Genomic DNA, 20,820 nt, shown 5'->3' with positions numbered 1-20,820 from the left:
TTTGAACACTGTCAAGAGGAGAGATCTGCCCTGCTTAATTAAATTTCGACAAAATATGCTTTCCTCATTACCCAGTGCTTTAAACTAACTGGTACTGTCATCTGCCACACCACTTCAGAATTTGAGCAGCTAAATTAACAATGTTAATGGCATGGCCAATAGCCTGACTAATATGGGTGTACCGACACTTCCCATGTGAACTCTGCTACTTTTAGCCAGGGTACCCACTCTTATTTCCATTAAAAGCACATATTTTACCAGAATTAACAGTGGCCTGTTTACAAAAGGGCAGGCCATGCCCCAAAAAACTGAAGCAGCAGCACTTGGGTAAGAAACTGAAGTGGGGCAGTTAGAAGAAATAGCTTTAAGGCAACACAAATAAGCAGGGTTGTCTATTCAAGCGCTAGAGCAGAAGCAGATGGCTTGTGTGCTCTGCCGCATCAAGGCAAAGGTGATAGGTTTTCATAGTGACATTCATGGAGCATATCGCTGAGATTCTCTTCCTTTTACAAACCATCCTCAAGAAGGCCATCTCTAAGCATTGTGCGCCTTGCCTGAATCATTCACCTGGTGGGCCATCCAATTACCACTTAATTGCAACTCCATCCATCCACCCTCCCTCCCCTCCCCCACCGGTTCCTTGAAACCATGAACTTGTCTTGGGCCCTTTGCTACTGGAAAGCTGCATACCTATTTGTTTCCTTGATAGGCAAAACGCAGCATGGTAGCAACACTCGTAAAGTTGCGGGCGCACACAGGCTCCTTTCACAGCATCGGCTCTACTTGCATCAAAACCAGTCAAACTCTAGATTACCGTAAACCTCGGCTCAATCTTAAGAACAAGATTGAGTGTGGACTCTGGTACACCATAATTATACTATTGTACATTAATAGGTCATCCTACAGTTCACAAACAATCACCACGGCATTCGTCCTTTGTTTAGCTCATGCATCGATGGAGAAAGTCAATCATTGTTGTGGCAATACCTGACCAGCAGCAGTCGACAGACTGGGGCTGTTTGCATAGGAACGTGGGAAGGGTCCCGTAAGTACTCCTACAAGAGTCCTATTGCTTTTTGTTGATATGTATGGTCCCGGATAATCCAGGAGAGTTCTACCAGTAGGCTTTTGTGATTTGGCCATTTTCCTAGCTTTTCTTTAGGGTCCTCTTGGTTACCTCCCTTTTCGAGGTTGCTGCTCTGTTTGCATAGTAGAGCTGGTATTGCTGGATCGAGAACATCAATCACAAGGCATTGCTGGTTGGGGTGAACTCTACATGGATGAACTCCCACTGACACCTTGCGAACAGGGACTCTACTTGCAGCACAAGCTTCAGCACCAGATGAAGTTTCCCCATATAGGACACATGAGTTTGATCTTCCAGTGTGAACTCTGTCCCTTTTCTCCCTTCTCAATGTCGTCCATAGTGTTCCTTCAGGTGTTTGAGGTCAAGTCAGCACCTGTGTCTTTTGCAGATGTGATGGGCATCCACACTCACTTATGCATTTAAATATCCAATCTGTTCAAAACACAGGGATAAGGTAGGATCCCAGAACTGGTCGTTGAAGGAGCCCAGCGCTCAGATGCATAGCTCTTGATTTGCTGCTCACAGATCAACAGCCAAGGATAAGTAAGTATGTAGGGAGCAAGTTCTGTTGATGGTGTGACCTGTATCATTTCCATTGCACTTGTTAGTCCATTGATCCTGATTCCTGTTGGCTTGCTCAGACCTCGGCAAAAGCAAGGTTGTACTGCTCCTGCCTCTTTCCACAGCGTCGGGCGATGATGGCCAGATATAGGGTGAGCAGTGCCATCCAATAACAGCCATACAGTATGGCGCCTGAGATCAGGAAGGCCAGCTCAGTGTCACTGAATGGATCCTTGCTTTGCCAGTAAGCTGTGTAGCAAAGACCGCCTAGGAGTACAGCAAACCATACAGACACTGGGATGAGGCCGATAAAGTTCACCACAATGGTCTTGCGCCCAGATGTACCCCAGCCTGCCTTGTTGATGGTGGCCAAAGCAAACATCTTGGCCGGGAGAAGGCTGGACATATAGAGAAGAGAATAGAGAGACATGAAAATCATCTCTGCGTTGCCACGCAGCAGGCAGGCATACGTGGCTTTGATGATGCCCACTAACTGCACTGTCAGAAGGAAGAGTAGGATGTTCCAGATGCGTCCCCGGTAGAAAAGCTGGATGACCGTGGCCATGAGGAAGAATGGGAAGAACCCAGTCACTACCGATTCATAGGTCATCCACAGGTGATGCTTGTGGAACCACAAGGCGTTGTAGAGCCACTCCCTGAAGTAAGACTTGCTCCAGCGGGTCTGCTGGTTCAGCCACCGCAGGTACTTTGTGGGCGTCTCAGTCAGGCACTTGGAACGCGCTGTGTACTTAGTCCGATAGCCGAGACTCAGAACCCGGTTGGTGAGGTGTCTGTCATCCCCAAAGCTGCACTTCTTGCCCAGGAATGTCTGATTGTACCAGTCCTCCAGGAAGCGTTGCAGGAGGGAGTTGCGGTACATGCCTAGCGGCCCGCTGATGCACTGCACGCACCCAAAGTAGGACTGGCACGCCCTCTCCACGTTGAAGGCCATCCAGTAGCGAACACTGCTGAGGAAGGAGATCCACGAATCATACTTGTTCAAGATCTGTAACGACATAAGACCACAACACAGACACTAGTCAGTTCAGGGTTTGTCCACAAGATATATGTATATATATATTATATTATATATTATATTATATTTGTTCCACATAAGACCAGCTTGGGGTACATATAAAATCACATTTTAATCTTCAGTGCTTATTTGCGTTTGTGATGCTGACGTTAGACTCTGACCAATGGGCTGGCTCTGTGTTGTGTTATGCAAAGGGTCAGGTGTGAGGAAGCAGTGGTGCTCATATAGCAGGCTAATCTGTTGGCTACATCCATGTAAGCAAATATAACAGATTATTTTAGTTATCCCAGAGTTGAAATAAAAAGTTGTCAGTACTCTTATTTATGGGATTATCACCTCAAAGTAATACACAGTCCTTCCCATTTACAGTTAATATGTCTGCCAATGGCTTTGTTATGTGAATTAACAACAAGTGATTAAACATGTCCATTAGGATGTCCCTAACCCAGGAAATATGCTGCTGTATAAATGAAGGAACTTCTATTTGACAGAATAATTTCTAACCAGAGGCATGTACCTTAAAGCTACTCATTCTGATATGCATTGTAACAGGGTAACCGCATCAGGCCTTTTATAAAGATAGGAATGAAACATGTTGATATTCATTTCCTTGAGCATAGACTATTTTCGGACCCAATTCTTTGAAGCACAAAATAGCGAAATGACTAGATTCCGGGGTTCTTTCTTGAGAAATCATGGTCTTTAGCGCTTCATCTCCCTTTAAATGCTGTCAGGAGAAGACAGAAGCCACTATCTTGGATGCTGCCTTTCGGCATGGACACGCCTCCAGGACAATGTCAGGTTAAACCCCTCCAACTCCTGAACAATGTGTGCTCCTGTGGGGGAGTGGACCAGGAGCCAAAGATGGGGAGACATGGAACGAGACATCTGTTTGTAATGCCCTCAGCAGTATCCCCAAGTTGGAGGTGGGACTGCACTAGGCTTTCTTGGAGCAGTATGGCTCAATTTTAAGAGATACTTCATAAACTGTTACATTGTTCACAGTACAGACTTCTGAGGAATAAAGTCCCCCTGTAGGTCTTCACATGTTTCTTAATTCCACCAGTCCAACCTCTTCCCCTTGATTCCACCCTACAGGGGTTGCGGGTGGACGGTGACATACTAAGATTTACACCATGTAAACTTTCACAGCGGTGTCTCTATAATGTCTGCACTGTATTGTTATGAGGCCCAAAGAGAAGGTGGATGATTGGGGGATAGACCTTACCAAGGTAGGTGGGATTGTGTTGCTCGCTTTGCTATAATGGAGTATAGGGGTAGCCCAGGCGTGCACATTTCCCTTTAGTTTACTCCCATCCTAGCCCCCTACACCTGTTGAAGCGAGGGACGACGAGTCTCCTCAACGTGCTTTGGAAACCACAACCCAAGGGTACCAAAGAGAAACACTGCAGACTATCACACATATAAATAGGAAGAAATAGAAGATTCTTGTGAAACTAAAAAACATAGACACGAGTGAAAAGCAGCAGACAATTGTAATGTAGGAAACCTACCTTTCACTAATATCAAGTCTTGAATCAGTGTGGCTGTGAAAGTAATATTGAATGATTGAAGCCATCTATGCATCGCCAATATGATACAAAAATGTTTTTTTACAAATGTTTTTTTTTATTAATGACTATTTAGACAAAGAAGTGTGTTTGTGTGTACTATATGGACCAATATTTTTTGAAAGGCTATAAACTTTGGTAATATCTCAGTAGTCCTAATGAAGTCTTGCACTGTAAGACGAGCACTGCAAAAACAAGGACACATTGTAAACATATTATAAGCAATATGTATATAATGAAATTTCAAAGCTGTGTTCTAGGTAAATAGTAAAGATATAATTGAATTAATACCTTTTTTTGTTTTTTGTGCATGTACTAAAGAATGATTTTTATTTCAATTTTTGTTTTGTTTAAAACCTGTACATTATATGGGGTATACTGGGACAACTGTGAAAGTGATGGCATTAATAGAATACTCTTGGGCCTGCAGTAGGCAAGAGGTAGGGGACTGGGATAGGCAGCTGCCTAGCTTCACAGCAACCCGAAGGCAGAACAAATTACACTACAAGTAGCTCATGTTTTCCTGTGCAAGAGGGGATAAAAATCCTCCTCGCCCAAAAAGTCTGGTCCATGTATAGGACAAAGAGTGAAGCAGGTGGCTTCATATTTTATTGTGCCAGTGGCACATGTGCTTAAGATTTTACATCACTGCACATAGTTAAACCTTTTTTTGTTGTCCATCATTTTAATGAAAACTGAACTGCAGAAAACCAAAATGAAGACCCAAAGCTTGCAAATCTCCATTTTGGTACATTACCAAAACACAGAAAACCTACTTGATTACAAAAAAATACATATCATCTTGAAATAATTAGACATCTGAAATGTAATTGCTTTTCACTTTCAAAAACGGACGGGAAAAAGCTAACTTTTAAAAAAAAGATATATTTTGTGGTCTGTTTTGTATGTTTCCTCTGAACAATACGGGAAGAGGAAAGAAGTGCTAACAGAGGACTGTGGAAAATAAACGCTCAAATGATAACTGACAGGAGTAAAAGGGTTGAGGGAAGACCTATAAGAGTAAAGGTTGAGGAGGTGGATAAGGGATCCATCATCCAAGCAACAGAAGTGAGGGTGGGGAGTGGGAAGTGGCCAGCAGATTTGAAGTGATGAGGGGTGAACAGAGGAGGTTTGCCGGGCTTGCTCTCCCTACCTACTACAGATGAGGATTGAAAGGGGGGAATGAAGAATTGATCATGGGGCCCGAACAGTCGCGGCCGGCATGACTCGCAGGTGAGGGGGGGGGGGGGTTAATTTAATAAAATTTAGAAAAAATAAAACTTGCGCTCGACTCAGTCCCACGTCGCGTCTCCTGCTCTCTGTCTGCTCATAGGAAGCAGAAGCAGGCAGCCTCCCTCTCCTCTCCATAGCCAATCACAACGCGGCAATGGCAGCGTTGTGATTGGCTAGGGCGCCGTCCGTCCAGGAATCTATGGAAAGGCCGTTTTTTCCATGCAGGCTGCATGCAGCCTACATGGAGAAAACAGGAGAGTGCTCATGACTGATTTGGTCGGCCCTGGGGTCGACCAAACAGTCAGTGTCCGTTACATTGGGCTAGCCACTCCTCACCCGACCCGCCCCCAACCAAACCCTTCTGCTTTCTCACAGTGCGAGAAGCGGAAACATAAAATGGTATTGTGCATTTAATCTAAAAAAGGATTTCTATGCCTGTTTTAAGTACACATGCCTACTAGGAAGCATCTATACTGTTCTATTAAAATTATTATATACAAAGGTTATTTTCTTCTTTACAAAAATTGGACTTTTATTCGTTCCCTGTATAGCTTGTTCCTGCAGGTGTAGAGGAGCAGGGCTGCATCACCAATCTGGACTAAGGTAGAGAGCAGTGGCAGCTCTGTTCTGCCAGCAGACAGCAAGAAGAGGAGCAGGCACTATGCACATATGCAGACTGGCGGCACCACTGAATGAATAAATGAATGAATGAATGAATGAACAGTCGAGTGCCTCAGGCATGCTTCTCGTGAGCATGTGACCAATGAGAGGCAGGCAGGCAGGCATGATGCGCAGTGCCACTTCTGGAGGTGGAGGCCTGGCACTCTGTTCTCCTGGCATAGACGGGTACTTGGCAAGTTGTTGCACAGTCTGTACCCATCTGGGCCCGTGAGCTTCCTGTACACATGGAATTTCCCTTTGCCACACACAATGCAACACATTGTAAGTTTGAAGTTATCTCACATAGTTTATAATGTGTTTGAAAAAGTGCATCAGTGGGCAGAGTGCAACAATATATATCCTTCAGGATCTTTCTTCATTGATGTGGTTTGCTGCATAACTGTCTTTAAAAGGGGTTAACTGCAGGACAGCTCAAAAGCTATATCTTGGTCTGAAAAAACCTCAGCTATTTTTGGCTTCTGTCACATCAAACATACCAGTGGAAGTTCCCCTCAAGGCACAATGCATTGTTTTGTTGCAAAGGTGAGTGGAGGACTCCTGTGGTCTACCGCACTGCTTAGCGCTTGTGTGTCGTGAGGGATTCAGACCACCCCTGCCTGCCCAGGAGCACTTATGTGTGGTGGTAGCACAGACCACACAAACACATGCTTCACAGCCTGCTGCCCCAGACACTTGATGTATCTCACATTTCTAAGGTTTGGGAAGGGGAGGTAGGAGAGCTGACAATGCGAGGAGCAAGAAAGATACCGGATAAGTGGAAGAGCTGGGACCATGGGGGTGATGTGCTAATGAGCTGTACAAGCTTTTGTGTCCACACCACGTGTGATAATACTGAATGGTTTAGCTTCCTCATCTGCGGGCACCAATCAGCAGATGAAGGGTACAGCACGAAGAGGAGAAGCCTAAGGCCTGGAACAGCGGTTACCAGTAGGGCAGAATTGTGTTTATTATGTAAGAAAGCTATAGAAGAATTGCTTTTTGGGCAAAAAACATCTATTTACTCTTCCTCCCTAAAAACAAGAAGCCTCTGTCTGAGTTTGATATCTTTTGAAAATAGAAATGAAAGTTGGCAGCTTAGAAATAAACTAGTACTGCTGGGTTAAGCACCAGATCATCTCAAAAACATTCTGAGACATCACAATCTTCCAGTCCTGAAAAATGAAAAGTCCAAATTAGGAGTTGATCAGGAACAAAGCAGTCTAAAAATGTCATTATGTTGAGTAGGTAGCTCTCCAGTGCAAAATTCTCACACAGATCTTGAATCTGGATGGTATTTTAATATGAGACCACAGGTCATACTTTGGCCCCTTGAACCATAATGCCAGTCTTGAAAGAGAGCTTGTAGGTGGCCCTGGGTTGGTCTGTGATTTACAACTGAATAGCACAGCTTCTACCTTCGATGTTGTAAGTGCTATGTCCAAGATCAGGCGACCTGATGGGATGTGAAGGAGCATCAGGCTCATCACTTGGATGTTCAATGTTGGATTCTCATGGGGTAGTCATTTGCTCTTTTGCTCGGGTGGCTTCAGCCATTCTCTTGAAAGACGATGACTTGCAAGTTACTCGTTGACATTAATTTGCAGCAGCCTGAAGAATGTCCTTTATAGAACCCTCTTCCATTGGGAAAAGTTTAAAACTGAGGCTTAGCTTGCATTAAAGGTACTTGTTTTGCACTGACACCTTTATAGTCAGATCTTTGGCTTGGCTACTGGTCATACTGTAATTTTTCATATTGTGTCTTTCTTAATTCGTTTGGTGATATAGACCCTATAAGGCCCATTAGCGCTGAGTGGATGTCATGATCTGAATGCCTTGGCCAAAGAAGACAGTGGCCATGAATCATCCAGTGGACTTGTGTGGCAGCAGGGAAATCTTCGTCATCATTAATGATTTTCCCGCACCTCCTGCGACCTCCAGCAATATTACCCCCTTGCAATACAAGTTCTCTGAATTCTTCTGTAACAAAATCACCTCCATAAATGGCAAATTTGACCCTGAACCCCAGTGCGTCACAGTCATAAATCAACTTCCCAACACGGCTGAAGGACACACCCTGACCTCATGGACCACCGTCACCACTGTCAAAACCATCACAATCATGAAGACCATCCACTCTCAAACTGATCGAGCCAAAGTTCTCCCTACTCGTAGAGAAGACCCAGTGCCACCTCTTGATGCAGCTACCGTCTGTGTTTCACAAAGCATTGACAGCTGAGTTTGTTTGCCCAGGCATTCAATGAGCCTGTAATGTGCTGCACGACCAGGTAGATGTCCTGGTGCCCCAGCCAAGTCCAGAGTCACAGAGCTTCCTGACACAGGGTCAGTGACCCACCCCGCCCTGTTTGTCCTAATATCAAATGGCAGTGGTGGGTATGCGAACACCTGAACCAGCCGAACGAAAGGAAGGCTTTCAGTGACAAGCGATCACTCTCCGCTCCAGAAGGTTGATGTAGAGCTGAGATTCCACCGGAGATCTTATTCACCTTTCCCCAGCGGCCTCCTCAACCCAGAAGTGAAGCATCAGTCACCAGTGTCAACTCTTGGTGGGGAAGAGAGAGGGGTCTGCCAAGGACCCAAATTCAGTCCATTATCCACCACTGCAGATATTTTGCAGTGTCCTTCAAAATCTAGACCAAGTCAGAGAGATTCACATGGTGCTTCTCCCACAGGGACCTCAGATACCACTGCATAGCCTGCATATGCCATTTGGCGTTCTTCTCCAACAGGATGCAGGAGGCCATCAGACCTAGTAGCCTCAGAGTCAGTCTCACTGAAATCAAGGATTGAGTCAGAAACATCAGGACCTTATTCTGAACATCCTGGACTCTCTGCTCCAAAGGATAGGCACGGAACTGCACTGTATCCAGAATGGAGCTGATGAAGGGGGGAGTGTCTGAGAAAGAGTCAGGTGTGACTTCAGCATGTGGATGATGAACCCCAGAGAACACAAAAGGTTTGCCATAGTCTGAAGGTGGGTGATGATTGCCTATGGCGAGCCCGCCTTCAGCAGCCAGTCATCGAAGTAGGATAAGACTGGTACCTCTGAAGATGAACTGCAACCACTGCCATCACTTTCGTGAAAACCAGAGGAGCACTGTTGAGGCTGAAGGGGAGCACAGCAAACCAACAGGGCTCATGGCTCACCAGGTAACACCTGTGAGCTTGTAGGACCGGGATGTGCAAATAACATCCTGCAAGTCCAGCACTACCATCCATTCTCCAGGGTCCAGGGCAGGCAAGACCTGAGCTAAGGTAAGAATCTTTGATTTCTCTTTCCACACTAAGTGGTTGTGAGGGCGCAGATCTAGAATAGGATAAAGCCCTCAATACTTTTTCAGCACCAGAAAGTATCGGGAATAGCAACAACATTGTAGTTCTGGCGTGAGCAACATCTCAATGGCTTCTTTGGCCAGAAAAGCCTGCATTTCCTAATGGAGCAAGATGAGATGGACTTCAGTCAGCCATTCTAGAGATGGTGGCAAAGGCGGATGGGTTCTATGAATGGAAGGGCATATGCCTTCCCCACAAGTTGAGCACCCACTTGTCAGAAGTAATAGCAGACCATTGGGGCGAGTGGTGCCTGATCCTGCCGCCAAGAGGATGGCTCTGCTGGATGGAGGGCTCACTAAAGAGGCTTAGAGGCTGTGGCAGCCAGTGGAATGGGAGCCAGACAAGCGCCCTGCACCCCGGGTCTGGCTCCTGCGTCCTCTCTGGGATCCGTGACCTCGTCCACAGAAGAACTGGACAGGTTGCTGGACTGCTGGGTACGGCTGGTACTAGGGACACCCATGCGTGCCCTGTCCACGGCCGCAAAAGGACTGTTGTTAAGACCTGGCAATTAGGGAAATCCCGAGAGAGCTAGCTGTGACACAACTTTCCCAGAAACGTTCAAGCGCTATGTCAGCCTTGCCACTAAACAGTTGAAAGCCATTGAAAGACATGTCAATCAAGGATGATTGGACATCCCCGAGAACCCAATGGACTGTAACCAGGTGTGGTGGCACACCAGGTGTAGGCCATGATTCTACCCAGGGAGTCCCCTGTATCCAGCCTACAACTGATGGTGACTTGTCTACATCTCAACCGTTCGCTACGACTTGGTTAAGGACGACTCGCCCTTCCTCAGGAAGCATAGGAAGCAGCTGCGCAACCAGATCCCACAGCGCATGGGAATATCAGCCCAAGAGGCATGTAGTATTCACCAACTCCAAGGCTCAGCTGGTGGAAGAGAAAATACACTTCCCAAAGGTGTCCATTCTGTTGGATTCTGTCCGGTGGGAGAAAGGCAACGCATTTGGGTTGTCCTTGGCTATGAAAGCCTGCACAACCAGGGTACGGATTCTGGCAGAAGAAGGCTGGGTCCCCTGGGGATTGGCAGGGCAGTGGCAACAGGCAATCATGCGATGCACAGGAGCCCTTGTGCAAGGTTTGGCCCAGGCCCTCAGGAGAAAGTCGGTGGAGGCCTCGTTAGAAGAAACCAGCGGTTCAGCCAAACCATTTCCTGGGTGAAGCACCTCCATCAAGATGTTGGTCTTGACAGCTAGCAGCTGAAGGTCAAGGATCTCTACCACTCTGTGCATCACGATGGCGAAGGAGACGCCTTCCGCTGAAACAAGGCCCAGGAGGGGAAAGCATGCCAGCTTACGGTGAAGTGTTCAGACTACTGGCATCACCCAGCAACTCATACCAGTTCTCTTCTGGCTCCTGCAGGAGACGAAAGCCTTCCTCCTCATTTCCCCCTTCAGGAAGGAAGGGTCTATCAAGGAGCAGGAAGACTAGGGGTAGTTAGGGCCTAGGCAGCTCCAGCATCGATGTTGAACAGCACCAGCTCAGAGTCTGGAATGACGATTGGCTTGTCGCCAGAAAGGAAGGGACTGGGGTCCCGAAATTGCATTCGTCTGGATCTAGATGGTAATCTAGAAAGCCCGGCTGGGCCGGGAGTGGGTGGCGCAAAGATGATCATGGCGTGCATGGCATTGTAAAATTCTTTAAGTTGGGCAGGCGTTGCTACGGATCCAGGGAACTCAGGGTAGTGTGGAGTGAACCTGGACGTTGGCTCAACAGGTGGTGTGCGGAAGTGGGGCCTAGAAGCACGGTGCTTGGACGAGAAAGCTGAAGAACCCTTTTACGTCATCTTGTGCTTCTTATTCTTACATGACTTGGAGGAAGATGTCTTATCACCCGAAGACAGTTCATGGAGCGGCCCCGGGAACGGGGCAGAGCCTTCTTCTGTTGTACTGCCAGGAGCTTCAACACCCAAACGCAAATCAACTTGGGGTGATAGCCCAACCTCAGGCTCCAGAGACAGACCAAGTGGAAATCAGACACAGACATCTATATGTGGCATTGCCCGCAAGGTTTAAATCTTGTAGGTTCCGCAGGCTCAATGTCCCTAGCACACTGGGAGCAATAGCTCAAAAAGAGTTGATAGAAATTTGAAAAAGTTGTTTAAAATATGACAGAGTTAGCTCTCCAGATCCACCCTGTTGGTGCGGAAAGAAAGATATTGATGTCAGCATGCCGGGGTGGCACTTATATGGGCACTGCAATGTCACTTTCGATGTGGGCAATGCTGACACGAACCCAGTTGACGCCACCTACCAGTGCACAAAGATACTGCTCAGGATTTACAGGATCTAGTCTGACACCTGTGAAATATTCTACGGTGAGGAATCTTCATTTAGAAGTCTCTATCAGAAGTGCAATTACAAGCACTGTGGGAGCCTCTAGGGCCTTCAAAATCAGTTATTAAGTCATGGATCATGGTAATTGATGCGCGCAAGATGGCCGCCCGGTAGCAGCTCTTCTTAAGAGCTCCTAGTGCTTGGGATCCCACTTTTGGATTTTATCCCTGTTAGCACCCATTTGCCCCGAGCAACGAAACGAACACAAGTAACTGGAGAACATCCTCTACAACCACACCCGACTTGCGGATCGTTGGAGCTTACCGTGGGCTCGGATTCGTGTTCGTGGTGTCTGTGGTCCGTGGTTCGTCTGCGAGATGGAGGACATCGGAGGAGCACGAGTGGGCTGAGGGCTCCCCTGCTTTTTACCGGACTAAGGACCACAGCTGGCCATCGGCGGAGACAGAGGTCCGGAGCCTGATGCATTTCCTGCGGCTGCCGAGGAGGCTGAAGTGACCTGTGACCGGAGTCCACCAAGAGCCCTGCGGACCATTGGAGGTCCCCGAGCCGCTTGCAGCCGGACTGAACCCAGGGTCGCGGCTCACCCCGGGGGTCCCTGCACTTATGCCCAGACGGCTCAATCGAGGGGCTACCCGGTAGACAGTCGGCTCGGGACTGGGGTTGTACACGGCATCAACTGCTTCGCGGCCAGATGGTGGGGACGGCGACGACGATCTGTGCCCTGCCGCACTGGCGATCTTGGCAACCGGGCTGTCTCCTGTGAGCCCTGCATACATGATCGGGCAGCCTCAGTGCAGCATTGGTCCCAGAGAGTGTGTGCTGCATCGCGGGGCAGCCTGCTGCCCAGACCTACAGCCTGGTTCTTCGCCTGTGCACTGTCTCGACCCGACCCCTCTGCTGGTTACCGGGAGCACTGGGAGCGGACCGTGCCATGGATTGATGCCTCTTCCACTCCTCTCGCCCCCCCCCGCATCCCCTCTCCTGTTGCCGGCACCTTTCATGAGCGGACCTGCGGACTGTTCCTGGAGGTGAATGTGCTCTGCGGAGTTGTGCATCTTTGGACGACCCCGCTCTCAGGTCTCAAAAGAAAAGGGTTGCATTGGTCCGTTTATTCCCGGACTTTTCATTTTGGTTTCTCCATCGCCCAAAATGGCTGGGGCCATAAACTGGAGTAATAAAATGCCTCCACTGCCCCCAGATGACCACGAGGCTGTAAAACAACGGGGTCAGGGGCCACCAAAAACAGAGATAAGACTATCTCCTCCCCACCAAACAACCCAGAAGCTGGACTAATTCGACCTGCCCCAGAGTAGAAAGGGAATCCAAACTCTCCAAACTTTCATCACAACAGACAGAGGACTACTTTTCTCGTTCATGCTCTCCTATTTGGTGGCCATCTTGACTAGTCTTCCACAGTGGTGGCCATCTTAGACTAGTCATCCTCATCACAGATCACACTGATGGTTAGTCCCAATTTTATTTTATTTTATTTCTATTTTACTTTATTCTATCTCATTTATGTCTGTTCACATAACCCTGTATTTACACCTACCTTCACACTCAATTTGTATTCTATTCTTATCTTACATCTTTCTTATCTCATTTATTCCTATTCATATAACCCTACAACTACACCTACCTCACACCCCCCCCCTCATCGACCCACCCCACCTCCCCTAACATGGAACACACGGGCAAGCACACATACAAAATTAACTACCCACCCGAGCTCACCCAAAAAAACGCCAAACGCTTCAAACACAACGTACTGAAGGCCCACCCTGAAACCCCTTTCGTGGACTCCTACTTCTCACTGATCAATGGAGCCACGAGCACCGATATCATCTCTACACCACACGGAGAGCACAATGGAGGAAAGCGTTCCTCTCCCTCCTCACTATCTCCACCACCAGGAAATCCGCTCATGGCCTAACACTCTCTTGCACACCATCCCAACTCTTCCAAGGCAGAGCTACCATCACTATTTACAACAATGGGATCATCCTACTCCAATCCACTGATAAGAACCTTGACCTACTCGACAACTTGTTCCCCACCTTCAAAGAACATATCTCCAATAGGCAGACCTCCAATCCAAGCGCCTCGGACTACACAACACCCCCTACCTCGAATCGCCTATCTGACCCTCCTAACCGTGCACAGCATCAGAACGACATGCACCCCCACCCCCAGCCTCCCATTGTAGCTACCGCACACCCCACAATCACAGACGTAGATCACTCCCCCTCTCACACCCCCCACCCCCCCTACCCCCCACCTCGCACCTCCTACTTTCCCCGCAGAATTCCCCACCCCCCTTAACTCATCTCCCCCTCCTCGCAACATGGCCTTCTCCCACCCTATCCCCCCCCCACCCTTAGCCCCTACTACATCACTCTCCCAACTAGTCTCTCAGAACCCACCACCCACCTCACCATAACTCCTCCCCGTCTCTCTCCCCCCATTTTCAGCCCCCACCACCTTACCTGCACTCCTACCTTCCCTAGCCTCCACTCATCCCCCAACTCGCCCTCGCCGCCTCCCACCAACGCCCTCACTTACACCACAATCCCCCCCCCTTACTCCTCTCACTCCCATCACCCAGTTACTTGCTCACCGGCCGAATACCATCCCACTTACCAATACCGCAAAGCCCTGCACTAACACTAGCGCACCCCTCCCCCCACACTCCAGTTCCAGTTACAATCATCCACCATCGGCTCTCTTCCCCAACACCACCTCCAATCCTACACTGGACATGATTATGTCCACCCTCCTCCAAGTCAAAGAAGAACTTCGCACCATCAAAGAACTCCTCCCACACCCCCCCCTACAAACACCACTTCCTCGTCCAACAAGTCCCACAGCGTCCACACTGCCCCTCTCACTCAACACTCCCCACATTGGCCCGTTATCCCGGCGCGCAACCACACCAACCGCCCTCGCTGCACCCCCAATCCTCTCGATCCACGACATCCACACCGTCCTCCGCTCATATGGCCCAGTTCCCTTTAACCACACCTCCACCACACACCTCTCCATACCCACGATTCTCTCAAATCCCCTTAGGCCGCCCACTCAAAACAACAGAAGCTCCGTCCCAGATAACCTTAGAAAAGTCCCCCTCTCTCTAGAACCCTCTACCACCCTTTTCACCCCCAGACTCAAATGTATCCTACTCAACTGCAGATCAGCCCTACGACACTCCTCTGACATCGCAGATCTCATCATAACAATGGACCTTGACCTAGCCATTCTAACGGAAACCTGGCTATCTGAATCTTCCACACCCATAATGGACATTCTTGTCCCCCCCAACTACCACATCATTAGACTCGACAGGTCCGGCAAGACGGGTGGGGGAATCGCATGCATTTTTAGGAGCAACCTCTCCGTTGCTCAAGGCACCTCCCCTTCCCTCACCTCCTTTGAACTCATCTGCCTCGACGTCAACAGTGAGGGCAAACCTGTATGCTCTCTACATATTATTTACCACCCGCCCGGGGACAACCTCACCTTCACCCAACACCTCATGGACACGATCTCAGCCAATTCCGGATGGCAGAACACACAAATCTACCTGGGTGACTTCAATCTCCACTGGAACGACGAGAAAGATGCAGTGGTGAATAGTCTTAAAACTTTCCTTAATGCGCTTGACCTCACCCAAATCTGCAACAGCCCGACACATGACAAAGGTTCTATCCTTGACCTTATCATCGCCAAAGAGGACTCTACCCAACTGGGGTCAATCCAACCCTGCGATTGGTCAGACCACCACATTATCACATTCTACATCAACGAAAAAATCAAACGTAACCCAGCTCAACCTTTCAAATCCAAGATCTGGAAAAGGGACTTCAAGAAACTTAACCCCAACTCCTTGCCTTCACACAGCTGCAGTCTCCTCCTTCCCCCCACCGGCGCATCAGACGTCCAATCTCTGACCGGCCTCTACCTCAACTCTATGACTTCAATAATCAACGAAGTCGCCCCCCTGCAGCTGAAGAGAGTTTCCACCAAGAACTCAAACCCATGGTATGATGGCAGACTCAATGAAGACAGGCGTGCCATGCGAATGGCTGAGCGCACCTGGAGATCTGACCCATCAGCACTGCACCTTAAAACTCTTAAGAAGAAGAGAAATGCCTATTTTAGGAAAATCAAGCGCTCAAAATCAGCTTTCTTCAGCCTCCAGCTCGATCAGGCAAAAAATAGACCAAGAAAATTGTTTGAACTAGTCAAAATTCAAACCAAGGAACAAACTCTACATTCAAACATCACCTCAAGCGATATACCAACCTGTGGAGAATTCTCTGCTTTCTTTAAGACAAAGACCGATACTATAAGAAGCGATCTCCTCAATGATGTTGGCCGTTACTCCAACCCCATCGGCATAACTTCCACTCAACCTAAAAACAATGCGACATGGTCATCCTTCGACACCTACTCAGAAGAAACAATTAACAAACTGCACCTTGAAACCCTCTAATCACTTCACTGACCCCTTACCTGCGAATGCTGTAAAAGACTTCACCCCCCTGCTCCTCCCACTCTGGACTAAAATCATTAACTGTTCCCTCCAACAAGGTCTCATCCCTGACTCCCTCAAGGTTGGGCAAGTCACGCCTATACTCAAGAAACCTACAGCTGACCCTGCTGACCTTAACAATTCCCGCCCTATCACCAATATCCCCACCCTGGCCAAACTGCTGGAAAAATGCGTTCAACTCCAATTGACTAAACACATCGATCAGTTTGACCTCCTCAACCCATATCAATCAGGTTTCCGAGCAAGACACAGTACGGAAACGGCCATGACACACATAATTGACGACGCCCTCCAAATCCTAGACTGCAATGACTCCTGCCTCCTCATCCTACTTGATCTCTCCTCATCCTACTTGATCTCTCCTCAGCATTTGATACCGTCAAACATGAGAACCTACTTGAGCTGCTTAACACCAGAATGGGTCTATCGGGAACTGTCCTCAAATGGTTCACTTCCTTCCTACATCACCGGTCTCAGAAGTTCAAGATCAACAACGTGCTATCCCCAGCTGTGCCTGTTTCATTAGGCGTCCCTCAAGGATCGTCACTATCCCCCACATTGTTCAACCTAGTCATGGAACCACTCACCACCTTGCTCCAAGCATCTAATGTACACTTTCATATGTACGCCGATGACACTCAACTCTACCTCAAACTACAATCCCCGGAAGACATCAAACTTCTGAACTCTACGCTCAAAAACACCCAATCATGGTTGGCTGATAATCATCTCAAACTAAATGCTCTGAAAACTGAGTTCCTTCTAATCTCAGCTCCGGCGAAAATCTCCGCCACTCAAAATTGGCTTAAGCACCTAACTGCATTCAATGTCCAACCCACCATCGTGGACTCCGTGAAATCATTAGGCATCACTCTTGATGCCAACCTCAACATGCAGCAGCATATCAACAAAGCAACTAAGGGAGCTAACTTCCAAATCAACACTCTGAGGAAACTTAAACCCTTCCTCCCAGCTAAGGACTTCCAAACTGCAGTTCAAGCCCTAGTCATTCCACGCATAGACTACGGAATCGTGGCTCTCAGCGGACTCCCCCTATCAACAACAGCACCCCTAAGAGCCTCCTTGAACGCTGCAGCGAGACTTATCACTGGTTCTAGAAAACACTTGCATATTTCCCCTGACTTAAAATCCCTGAACTGGCTCCCTTTTGAAGCCAGAATACAGCTGAAAATTGCCTGTATGACACACATGGCTGTACACCACAAGTCTCCCAGCTACCTCACTCAAAAGCTGACTTTATCAGGAGGCTCGAGAAACAACAGAAGCACAAAGAATCTCCTCCTGAAACCTCGAAGATTCCGGAAGGAAAAAACTTACAAGCGCTCCTTCTCAGGAATGGCACCCAGGATCTGGAATGCCCTCCCTCCCGAAACCAGGCTTATCTCTTCCACTGCACTCTTTAAGAAAGAAGCAAAAGCCATCCTTATGGCTAGTCGCACTTGAACCCTTTTTTGGTTGTACCGAAGACTGTGCACAGACTTTGTATTATTGCTTATTCTGATTGTCTATTGTACTAAGTTGTTTATCAGATTATTACTCTAGTTTGTTACACACCTACTACCCACTACTATCTTGTACCTAATAGTTTGCTTTTGCAGGCCTATCTTATTGTCTATTCGTTCACAAGTTGTTTATCTGGTTACTATCCTAGTTTGCTACCCACCTACTACCCATTACTATCTTGTACCCACAAGTTTGCTTACTCTCCCGCTTGTTCCCTTACCCTGTGTTTACTGTAAAGCGCTCTGATATCTGCAAAGATCTTGTCCGCGCTATATAAAACTTTGAAAATAAATAAAATAATGATGTAATGCTGCTGGGTGTTGTCACTCAGCAGGCACTTCTATGCTTGCATGAAACATGATGGGCAGATCCAGTGTCTAGGAATTGGCCTCCATAACGTTTTGGAAAAAGACCCCTGAATGATTAGGATTACCAACTCTTCATTCATATCACTCAAAACGCACATGCTCACATTAAGTAAAAGGCTAGTGTGAAAGCATCAGTTGACTTCTATAGTCTCTGCTTGGCTCTATGCAGCATTACGTAGTTGAAGTCTGTATTCAGGTGCGAATTGGCTGCAAGCACCACAGTCGCTGCTGCGTAATCATCAGTGGGAAGGGTTTAGGGGGAGTCACTTGATAAATTCCCGTACAGTTCCTTGCCAACAGTTTGCAGGTGTAGGAATCTTGTTTCAGCAGAATCATTTTCTTCAGTGATTTTAAAATAATTTTCCAGACACTATTTGGGTGATTCAACAATGTTGAGTCTGCTTCATCTTGACATGCAGGAATTGGAGTCACAGAAAAGGTGACCACCTGGGGTGCCAAGAGAATATAATCCGGGAATCCCTCTGTTCACGTAGTTGATCGCTTGGCATTGGTTCTACGGTGCCATGATCCCAATCCACTCGTTGCCATCATTGATGTTTGGAGCAAGGATCATGCAGTAAACGTTTCGATGACCAGACACGCAGCACTTAAGATGAAGGTAAAGCCCGGTGGAGAGTAGCAGTGGAGCCCAATAAAGATACAAGGGCTACAAAGAGCAGACCTGAGGCCCATGGTGAGAAACAAGGACCAGCGTGTAGCAGCACGTAGGCCCAACATGAGTAGGAGGACCTGTTGAGAGTAGATCAAGATCCCACTGTGGATTCAGGGACGCGTGGAGCGTCCGTGTGTAGTTCACGGTCTGAAAGTAGTGCAAGAAACTTAAAAAGTGTAGCACAGTCCTTTCCTTTGCTTCCAGCTTCAGGGTGTGTGTCTCGCTTGTTCTGATTTTCATTTGGCTGTTATGCATTTCCTCTTTTAGGAGCCTGCCTAGAAATCCTTCCTGAGTTCTGAGTCAAACTAAGGGTAGAGGTGAGTCTGGGGAGTGACACAATATGAAACAGAGGCCTAACCTGGAGACAAACTCTGTGGGAGAGTAGCACATGGACCCAACCAAGACACAGGTACCAGAGGAGAGTACTGAAGGAACCCAATGTGGATACAAGGGACAGTGGTGAGTAGCACTGAGGTGTTGCCTGAACTGCACACACGGGCCTACAGAGAGTAGCACAGAGATGCAATAGGGACACCAAGACATGTAGAAAGGAACAGATGGCTCCAGTGTGGATGCAAAGAGAAGCACTGGGGCCCTGTGCAAATACAATGATCCGAAGAGCGTAGAATAGAGGCTCAACACGAATACAAGTACCACTAGAGCGCAGCTATGGGGCCCGCTGTGAATACAATGACGAGCAAGGAGCAGAGAGTCCTATATAAATACAAGACACCGTACAGGATGAAACGAGGGCTCAACATGAACACAAACCCCCAAAAAAGAGAAGCACAGGGGACAATGTGAACACAAGGACCTAGGGACAGCAGCACCAGCGCCCAACTTGTCTGTGGAGATTTGCAGACTGTAGTACTGGGCACCCACCCGCATACAAGCAGCATCAGCATGGAGTGCCAGAGGATGGCACTTATATTGCCCTGCACAAACAACACCAATATGAATGAATGAATGAGTGTGTATAGCGCGCAGCTACTCAGAGGGTGAACCTGCACAACGCAGCATCCTTCGCATGAGATACTTTGCAATGTAGCATCATCTCCAGGGTGTTTACCTGGACGTCTCCACCGACGCCTCCAACCTTGGGGTCCTCCTCCAGGATCCGCAGCATCTCCACGGTGCAGGCGGGGTCCAGCACGGTGTCGGAGTCGCACACCTGCAACAAAGAGGAAGGTGCTAAGTCAGTGTGGTGATGACACCGTGTGATGCTTGCAGGCAGTTACAGGGAGACAGATTAAGTAAACCACTTCAATCAGAAGCAACCAGATCACAGGCGGGGAGCTGCCAGGTGGACCACAAGAAAGAACCAACAGGGGCTGTTGACACAAACTAAGACTGGGAATGGCTTCTCCGTTGAGAATTTGACCTGAAATGGAAGGAAAATGAACTAAACTAAATACAAATGAGACTAAAAAGAATGGCAAGTAGGTGCTTAATTTGTATTTATTTTGCATAAAAACCCCGCAATGGCTGCCTCGATTCCAGACTGGACAAACAAACACACTGCTGCTTACTTATACATATATAATAAATTCAGAACACTGCGCCAGCAAGACATTCTGCCGTCCTTAAACCTGCCTCTGTAGGTATTCTTGCTGTCTTCACGGAAAAATGCAAAAGGCTGAACGTGAAAATAGCAGCAACAGGCCGCCCGCAGAAGCTGGAACAAGATCACAGCAGACCAGCTCGCCACCTCCCTGAGCCAGCACCCTCCCGCCAGCTCAGCGAACCCCAGCCAGGCCGCCGACAACCTCACGAAGTGGATCAGCAACTGCGCGGACGAACTCGCCCCTCTGAGGACCCCGCCCAGCAGACCCGGCAGCAAGAAAGCACCGTGGTTCACCGTCGAACTCAAGAGCTCCAAGAAGAACTGC

The 20,820-nt window shown here is 48.1% G+C and overlaps 1 protein-coding gene across 2 annotated transcripts in view; it reads right to left on the bottom strand.

Annotated features, from left to right (window-relative positions):
- Window positions 1-648: 648 nt before the first annotated feature.
- Window positions 649-20,820, bottom strand: part of HAS3 (hyaluronan synthase 3) — a 74,969-nt gene continuing 54,797 nt past the window's right edge. For both annotated transcript variants that reach the window (XM_078668480.1, XM_078668479.1), the window contains 2 exons: window positions 20,001-20,102; window positions 649-2,654 (listed from right to left, as the gene is read on the bottom strand). In XM_078668480.1, coding sequence (XP_078524606.1) covers window positions 1,725-2,654; window positions 20,001-20,102 — 1,032 coding nt within the window. In that variant the 3' untranslated portion in view covers window positions 649-1,724. The remainder of the gene's footprint in view (window positions 2,655-20,000; window positions 20,103-20,820) is intronic.

This window comes from Lissotriton helveticus, chromosome 12, assembly GCF_964261635.1.
Source record: "Lissotriton helveticus chromosome 12, aLisHel1.1, whole genome shotgun sequence".
NCBI lineage: Eukaryota > Metazoa > Chordata > Amphibia > Caudata > Salamandridae > Lissotriton > Lissotriton helveticus.
Note: the sequence above shows the minus strand (reverse complement) of the source record. Positions and strands in the feature narration are given on the sequence as shown.